General features: G+C 37.6%; 1 protein-coding gene across 1 annotated transcript in view; it reads right to left on the bottom strand.

Annotated features, from left to right (window-relative positions):
- Atr (ATR serine/threonine kinase) overlaps positions 1–9,338 on the bottom strand; it is a 105,181-nt gene that overhangs the window by 3,889 nt on the left and 91,954 nt on the right. The window contains exons 42-46 of the mRNA XM_013353571.2: positions 7,888–8,038; positions 4,292–4,448; positions 4,032–4,185; positions 2,729–2,880; positions 1,470–1,587 (exon numbers count right to left, since the gene is read on the bottom strand). Coding sequence (XP_013209025.1) covers positions 1,470–1,587; positions 2,729–2,880; positions 4,032–4,185; positions 4,292–4,448; positions 7,888–8,038 — 732 coding nt within the window. The remainder of the gene's footprint in view (positions 1–1,469; positions 1,588–2,728; positions 2,881–4,031; positions 4,186–4,291; positions 4,449–7,887; positions 8,039–9,338) is intronic.

Genomic DNA, 9,338 nt, shown 5'->3' with positions numbered 1-9,338 from the left:
AAAAAAAAAAAAAAAAAAGATATATACTGTTACCTGTTAAATGAGTATTTATTAACTTCTGCTACATTCAAGGAATATACAATACCTTCAGTTACCATACAGATTAAGCTCACTTTCTTCTGTGCTCTAGACATCAACTCCAACTACCTATGGGAAACCTGTTTAGATATATTACAGATATCTCAAACTATATTCAAAACAAAATTCATTGTCTTTTCCTAACTATTTTTTCTGTATTCCTAAAGCAGTAACAGATGTCATTTGCAGTCTTGCCCTGGATGAAAAATAAGCTATCATTCCTTCCTCTTGTCCATCTGTCATCCAGTTTTCCCTTCTAAACCTGTACGGAATCTCCATACTATTCCACCTAGTATCTACTACTGCTGCACTACTCAGTAACAGTCTGCTACCCCGAGTTTTCTGCAATGCAGAATGGATAGTGTTAGTTCCTCTTCCTCTACTTCTTTTAAAACATTTCCTTCTTGGCCAGGCGATGGTGGGGCACGCTTTTAATCCCAGCACTTGGGAGGCAGAGGCAGGCAGATCTTTGTGAGTTCGAGGCCAGCCTAGTCTACAAGAGCTACAGAGAAACCCTGTCTTGAAAAATAAAACAAAACAATTTCCTTCTTAAAACTTGCTAACCTTTTACTTCTTTTCTCCTGTGCTTGGTCACTTCAAAAGATTATCTTGACTTTACTAAAAAAAAAAAGTGTTGTGTATAGGCTCTCTTAATGATTATTTCCTCTGGGTGAAATGTCCGTTTATCTGTGTTTAACAGAGTATTCTACTATAATGTCTATAATTCTGTTTTTAAAAATAAAAGATAACTTTAGAAATCCTTTAAAAATCTGCTTTTCTGCCGGTTGAGGTGGTGTATGCCACGGCAGGAAGATCATGAGTTTGAGGCCAGCCTGGGCTACACATTTAAAAAAAAAATCTACTTTTCTGAACAGGGGAGGTAACTCAATCAATAGGTGCTTGCTGTACAAGCCTCAAGACCTGAGTTCCGATCTCCAGCACCCGCGTAAAAGGCCAGAAGCACCAGCACCACTGTCTGTAATTCAGCTGTGACGAGGTGGAGGTGGTGCTGACTGGCGCTCAGTGGCCAGCCAGTCTAACCAAATCAGTGAAATCCATGTTCAGTGAGAATCCCTATCTGAAGTGGAAAGCAATTAATGAAGATAGCTGATACTGATCATCAGCCTCCACATGCACAACAATAAATTAAAAGTGAAAAACTAACTGCCTTATCTCTCTCTCTCTCTCTCCTTTTTTTTTTTTTTTTTGGTTTTTCGAGACCAGGTTTCTCTGTAGCCTTTGGTGCCTGTCCTGGAACCTGCTCTTATAGTCCACGCTGGCCTCAAACTCAGAGATCCGCCTGCCTATGCCTGCCGCACCACTGCTCCGGCTGCCTTTATCTTAAGATCAACAAAATTCCCCTTGCTCCATCTACTACCTGTTGATTAAACCCAGCAATTAGCTGAGTTGCTGATGTAGAGGGAAAACCTGTAGGTATCCACAAAGTAACTCCTTAGAGCCAATGTAGCCCAGTAGGCTTCAGGACAAGAGCAGCTGTACTTCTGTAAACTAGCAATCAACACCAGAAATAAAACTGATGGAAAAGTGTGTGTGTGGAGGGCAGAGGACAACCTCAGGGGTTGGCCCTAAGGTGCTTTTCACCAAAAAGGGCCTCTCATTGGCCAACTTTGCTATGTAGGCCAGACTAGCTGGCTAGCAAACTCCAGTCCTCTGCTTGTCTTCGCTTCCTGTCTCACCATTGATGCAATTATAGGTGCTTGCCACAAAACCCAGGTAATATGGATTCTGAAGATCTGAACTCAGATCCTCACACTTGTGAGGCAGGTGCTTTATGGACTGAACCATCTCCCAAATAAGGAATAAAGCTTTGGAAAAAGATTGTGCATGCACACACAGTACAGATGCCTAGGGAGGCCAGAATCATGGATTCCCTTGTTCCCTTGGAGTTAGAGTTACAGGCAGTTGTTAGCTGCCTGACATGGGTGACTGGAATTCAATTTGGGTCCTCTAAAAGAGCAGTATGTGTTCTTAGTCAATGAGCCATCACTCTCCCCCAGGAAAGCGGTGGCGCATGCCTTTAATCCCAGCACTTGGGAGGCAGAGGCAGGCGGATCTCTGTGAGTTTGAGGCCAGCCTGGTCCACAAGAGCTAGTTCCAGGACAGGAACCAAAAGCTAAGGCGAAACCCTGTCTTGAAAAATCCCCCCCAAAAAAACAAAAACAAAAAAAACCCCAACAACAACAACAACAACAACAACAAAACCAAAAAACAAAAGTGTCTTGTGGGTGGGAGAGATGGCTTAACTGTTAAAGGGTAGGCTCACAACCAAAAAATAAGTTTTATATCAAAATATCTTAAAATTAGAGAATGCAAATGGATGAATAATTATGGGACTTTACAAAAAGACACTAAAAACTGGAGTGTTTTTTTTTGGGGGAAGGGCACACCTTACTACATAGCAATGCCTGGCCTGGAACTCAGTATGTAGGTCAGGATGGCCTAGAACTCGCATGATTCTCTCTTTCAGTGGGACGACAAGCATGAACCATCATTCCAAGCCTTAAGTTATTATTTTTAAAAATATACTTTAGCTAACATGAAGTGGTTTCCATATAAAGAAAATGTATTAAGGGATCAGTATGTATATTCAAGGTGACTAGTAGATTATATACAATGCACAGATGATTACCTCATTAAAGGTTCTCTCTGATCCCTCATCAGCCTCAGTGTAACTTCACATGCTCTTCGAAACAGACCCTCTGTTCCCATAGGACCCATTCCATTAACCATATTATGAGTCAGGCGAAATGGTACAATTTCTGGAACTTCAAAAGTTTCTCCCTTAAAAACAAATAGTTTTATTATATGGTAATAATAAACATAAAACCTTTGTGCAAAGAGTTTGGAACTTCATGTCTAGATTCCTTTAGGAAAGAGAAAAAAATATCATCCAAATATTTATGTAATTACATGAGAGGCATCTCTTGAAAAGAGCCTTATAACTGCGCTCCCTTTTGGGCAATTTGAAACCATGGATTCATCTTAGATAAAATCAAGATGAATAGATTCAGATTCTACAGCTTAGTATATTGAATACTGCTATAACGAATATTTATGCATTCAATATTTAGTCTCAATAATAGTATATAACTTTTCCCATGTCTTTCTTTCCTCCTCTTTCTTATTTTCTTTTTACAACTATCACTTTAAAATAGGAAATAGCCACAGAGTTTTCCCTCAGACAGGGAAGAAATAACTTAGTCCAGCTGTTCATTTTCTGACATTATTGATGTCTCTTCCATAATTCTTTTAGCCCTCTAAACAGTTATCCTAAATTCCCTTTTTGTATAGTCTGATCTATACCATTTATTATTTTTTTCTTTTCAGCTGAGTCTATGAACTTTTTCATCTTCCTTTAATAGCTAATGCAACCCAAAAAAGATAGGGTCAAAGAAACCGAGATGACCTTCTAATCTTCCTCAAGAACTGTAATTGTAGAAAATTACTGAAGTTTTTAGAGATGTATCCAATAGCTTTTGATTTGCTCTGAAGGACCCATCCTGGTACTATCTGTTATAGCTTTTATTATTTAATTGCTAGAGCTTGAATTCAGAGCCTAGCAAATGCTAGGTAAGTGCACCAATGAACTATCTCAGCCTGTTACTTTTTCTTTAACCAGGATCATTCTCATTGTCAGATTTGGAAATATTAAACAATTTGACTTTATGAAAGTAGTGTTTGTAAAATGAACTGATCTGCTCATGTTTAGGTAACTAGTAACTAAGTCAGAACTTAAAATTCTTGCTAGCTTTCATACATCATTCTTCCAAGTTCTCTGCTTCCTAAATAGCTTTCCTAAGGGGTACACTGATGAAAACCAGTCAAGAAATGGCCAGGGTTATGGAGTTGTAACTAATAGGTATAGCTAGGGAGAGCAATAGTAGAGAGAAAATTCCAAGGAATATATCTAATTAACTGAAATCACACCATACCTTATTAAAAAGACAGTTGAAGTCTACATGTACACATTCACCAGTAAAAGAATCAAAAAGAATGTTTTCACCATGACGATCTCCAAGCCCCAGGATATAGCCAACCATTGACATGACTGCAGTAGAACGGCAATATGCAGATCTACTACTGTACCTAAAGAAATACAATGCTTGTCAAATACTTTGTGCCAGATTTAGTTAAAAAAAATTTTAAAATAACCATTCAACCATAATAATGTATTATATTCTTGGTAACTTGCCATGATGTAGGATCAGGGAATGTTCTCAGAAACCACTCATGAAAAACAGGAGGGTGCCTGGGCAGGAGTAATTCTAGGAAAACTTTGCGTTTTTCAGATAAAGCCGCTGACTTTGGTAGCATACACTGGCGAAGCTCCTTTCCTGTCATATACACTCCTACAAAGCAGAATAAATAATTTTTGTTAAAATATGAAGTGTCAGGTTTTGCTCCAACTGAAAAGAATGGAAAAATACCAGTTATGCATCTAAATGGTTATAACTTGATAGCATAACAAAATAATAAACTCTACTATTTTTCTTTAGTATTTATCAATATTTCCACTGATGAACATCAATGGAAACAAACAAAAAAATATGATCAAATAACTCCAGAATATAAGATTCAAAAAAAATTAAGGTGATCACTCTGGGCTGTGAAAATGCTGCTACCCTTACCAAAATTATAGTAATCTATTTGATCAGGATGTCATATTGGGGTAAGTTGAACCACCCCTTAGAAGGACACACTGGTATTCTGAAATAATTTAAAGCTAGTCTATGAAATTCTTGGGTTACTGTGGGCTCATTGAAATAGGTGTGGCCTTGTTGGAGGAAGTATGTCATTGTGGGGGCAGGCTTTGATGTTTCTTTGGCTCAGGCTTTGTTCAGTGTCTCAGTCCACTTCCTGCTGTCTTCTGATCAAGACGTGGCCAGCACAATGTCTGCCTGCACGCTGCCATGCTCCCTACATCATGATAATGGATTAAACTTCAGAAACTGTAAGCAATCTACCCCAATTAAATGTTTTAATTTATAAGAGTTGCTGTAAGGGGTCTTTTCACAGCAATAGAAACTCTAACAAAGACAGTTACCATTACTACTGTTATTTAACATTCTTCTGCATCCTGAGTGCTGATATTACAGGTTTGTGCCACTATACCCTAAATGTTTTTGCCTCTGTTTTCTTTTTTTTTTGAGACAGGGTATCACTATGTTGCTCTAGATAGCCTGGAACTCACTATATTAGACCAGTTTACCTTAAACTCAAAGAGACCTGCCTGCCTCTCCCTCCTGGGAGAGGATTAAAGGATTAAAGGAATTCAACCATGCCTAGCATGTAACTAATTTTGTTTGTTTGTTTTGAGACAGGGCCTCACTATGGAGCCCTGGCTGTCTTAGAACTTACTATGTAGACCAGACTGGCCTTGAACTCACAGAGATCTACTTGCCTATGCCTACCAAGAGCTGGGAATAAAGGTGTATGCCAACATGCTTAGTGCTGGCATGTAACTAATTCTTAAGATAAACTTTAGACTGAAAGTCATCTGGATACAATTTCTTATGGACAAGCATCTGATTTGAGATTTTTAGCCTCTTTTATTGTAGGGTTCTACTCATAAGATGAATCCCTAACATATGAATGAGTTTTTTCAGTTCCAGATGTTCATTCACCATGTTAAGTTTAACTAGTTATTTAGATAGTTGGGCTTGTTAATAATAACAATGAAATGATCTATAGAACATGCTTAGTTTAATACCCACACTATAGTACTAATCAGTACTAATTGTTATGGACTATATTGTGTTCCTTAAAAAAGTATGTTAAATAGCTCGGTGGTGGCACATGACTTTAATTCCAGCACTCAGGGGACAAGAGACAGGAGAATCTCTGTCTACAGTCTGGTCTACAAACTAAGTATCAGGATGGTCAGGACTACATAGTGAGACCTTGTCTAAAAAACAAAACCTTCCAAAAATTTGTTCATTTATTTGAAAACATGGTCTTTGCAGACAGAACCAGGTTAAGAAATTAAGAGTTTATTAAGGTGGAATTATAACTCAATAATCCAAGAACTGGTATTATTGTAGTAGACAAAACGAAACTCAGGCCAGGGAGATGGATGAACTGCCTGCTTTATAAGCACGAGGATGTGAGTTCAGATCCTCGGAACTCATGTAATGCTGGATGCAGAAGTGCATGCTTATCATCCCAGTGTTCCCAGAGCAAGATGGGGGTAGAGACTGGAGAATTTCTGGAAGTCCAAGGCCATCTAGCCTGGCGTCTACAGCAACAAGAAACCCTGTCCCAAAGAAGGTAGAAGGTGCAGACTGACACTCTAGGTCATCTCAGACCTCCACATGCACACTGTAGTTCTTCCATACTTGTATATATGAACACATGTACACAGATTTTAAAAAAGATAAAGATTAAAATATATTGTATACATGTATGGAATTGTTAAATAGTCAACTAAGAAAAAAAAGAGGCATGTTTGGAGGTGCACATCTGTAGTCCCGGCACTTTGGGAGGCAGAGGCAAGCGGATCTCTATGAATTTGAAGCCATCCTAGTCTACAAAGTAAGAGCCTATATCAAAAAGAAACAAAAAAACAATAACAGAAAATAGCTATGTAACAATATAGAAATCTGATCAGTTATTTTTCTCTATTGTAAAGCTCCTATGCTTTTTCTCTTCAAAATTAACAAGTAACTCAGGAAAAAGGATTTGAGACCACAAATGACCTGTTTCTTACCATACTTTTGCCTTATTTTTTTCTTTTAAAATTTTGAGACATAGTGTCATTCTGCAGCCATAGTTGACACTAAACTCATAACCATCCAACCTTGGCTTTCCTGAGTGCTGGGATTATAGGCAAGCAACACCACACTTAATTAACATTGACTATGATGTATGCTATCTGATCCTACTGCATGTACTGGCTTTGTAAGAGCCTAGGCAGTTTGGATGCTCAACTTAACTAGACCTGGATGGAGGTGGGGGTTCCTTGGACTTCCCACAGGGCAGGGAACCCTGATTGCTCTTCGGGCTGAGGAGGGAGGGGGACTTGATTGGGGGAGGGGGAGGGAAATGGGAGGCAGTGGCGGGGAAGAGACGGAAATCTTTAATAAATAAATAAATAAAGAAACTGAATTTAAAAGAAAATGGCAGCCAAAAACTTAAAAAAAAATTAACATTGACTACTAATATTAGAACCCATTTACAATCATTGCCTATGACATCAATTCCTATGTTTTTCCTATGGTGTTTGCTAGTTAGTAATATTCTATTTCCTCAGTCCTGCATTTATCCATTACAATTTTAATATAAAAGAGCTTTTTCTATTCACTTATGAAAGTATTTGTTTATATCAGTATGAAGGTATAATTATTTTATTTTCTGGATTATAATTAATAACTATCAATATTATTTTTGCTGAAGTTACCTCAAGTTAGGCCAGTCTTCTAATCTAGCCAAATACTTTCCTTTCTCTGATAACAGGAAAATGCTCATATTCATAGAATATTTACTTATTTGCTAAAGGCACATGAAATAATTTCAGAATTGCTAACAAATAAATATTTTAGAAAAATAAAATATTCAGGGTTTTTTTTTTTGTAAGCAACCTCAAAAGTTTTTCCCATTGAAAAAAAGAGTTCAAAGGAAGGAAGAAAAGAAAGAAGACCTTACATGCTTTTGTATATAGAATATAAAGTTCACTAGGTTTAAGTAAAATATGTGCATTGTTATGATAAAGAAGTATTACATTTGTATTTCATCTGCTTGTTGCTAACAAATCCATAGTATATACTTCTACTGTAAAAATGAATATAATACCCTTTTCTTTATATATTTTGGTAAGAATAGGTCTCAAGCCAGCAGTGTTGTTCACCCATTCAATAATTCCACATTCATCGTTCAGTGGAATAACTGCATATGTTCGGATATGAAGTTCTCTTCGACGTGATTCTGCATCTTTTCTTAGACTCTGTGAAAAACATAGAAATGAAAAAAAATAGAATTTAAATTCATGTTATGTCAAATATTGTTCACTTCCTAGGAAAACTGCTGATGGAAGCCTTTAATGAATAATTCTGAAAGAGGAGGAAGCTATAGAAGCTATAGGGCCATGTCCCTATTCTACTTCTTCTTTTCTTTCTTTCTTTTTTTTTTTTTTTTCGAGACAGGGTTTCTCTGTTGCTTTGGAGCCAGTCCTGGAACTAGCTCTTGTAGGCTGGCCTCGAATTCACAGAGATCTGCCTGCCTCTGCCTCCTGAGTGCTGGGATTAAAGGCATGCACCACCACCGCCCGGCTAAAACCACTTCTTTTTAACTCTTCACTATGAATGTAACAGAATACCATATTTGAAAGACAGTAATTGTAACCATAACAACAAAATACTATTGTTTTAGTTTCTCCTGCATTACAGATATTATTAATGTTAAGTATTTAAGCACAGATATTGATGTTTAATTTTATCTAAAAACTAAAAGAAATCCTTACTGCTATCTTCCTAACACTGAAAAAGTCATAAGGAATCATACTATCTACTTAAAAAAAAAAGCCTAGGATAATCTTCAGGTAAGCTTTATCCAGCAATTGATGGGAGCAGAGGCAGAAACCCACAGCAAAATATTAGGCAAAGCTTGGTGAATCCTGGAGAAGAGGGCAAGGAAGGACTATAAGAGACAGAAGGGTCAAGACATCACAATAAAATGGCCAACAGAATCAACAACCAGTTGATACAGTGACTCAACAGACAGGAAGTCTATATGGGTCTGACCTACACCCTCTGCATACATGTTACAGTTGTCTACCTTGGTGTTCCTGGAGGACTCCTAACAGTGGAAGCGGGGGCTGTCTCTGACTCTTTTGCCTGCTTTTGGGACCTTTCCCCTTCTACTGGCTTGTCTTGTTCATCCTTGATATGAGGGGAAGTACCTAGTTTTATTATAACTTGATATGCCATGATTAATTGATATCTTTGGACCTGCCCTCTTCTGAAGGGAAAAGAGGAGTAGATCTGGGGGAGAGAGATGTGGTGGGGGAGAGGGATATGGTGAGGGAAAGGAACTGGGAGGGGAGAATAGAGAGGAAACTGCAGTCGAGATGCAACATATGAGAGAAGAGTAAGTTTTTTAAAAAATTACAGGAAAACCTTATTAATGCATATAGTATCTGTGTATATACAGTTTAAATTCTCTTGTCTAGGCTGATAATGCTCCCCTCCAAGGGGAAATGATGGAATATATAAAATAAAATAAAATAATTATAATAAAAATATAAG

Source organism: Microtus ochrogaster, unplaced genomic scaffold (assembly GCF_000317375.1).
Source record: "Microtus ochrogaster isolate Prairie Vole_2 unplaced genomic scaffold, MicOch1.0 UNK12, whole genome shotgun sequence".
NCBI classification, from domain to species: domain Eukaryota; kingdom Metazoa; phylum Chordata; class Mammalia; order Rodentia; family Cricetidae; genus Microtus; species Microtus ochrogaster.
Note: the sequence above shows the minus strand (reverse complement) of the source record. Positions and strands in the feature narration are given on the sequence as shown.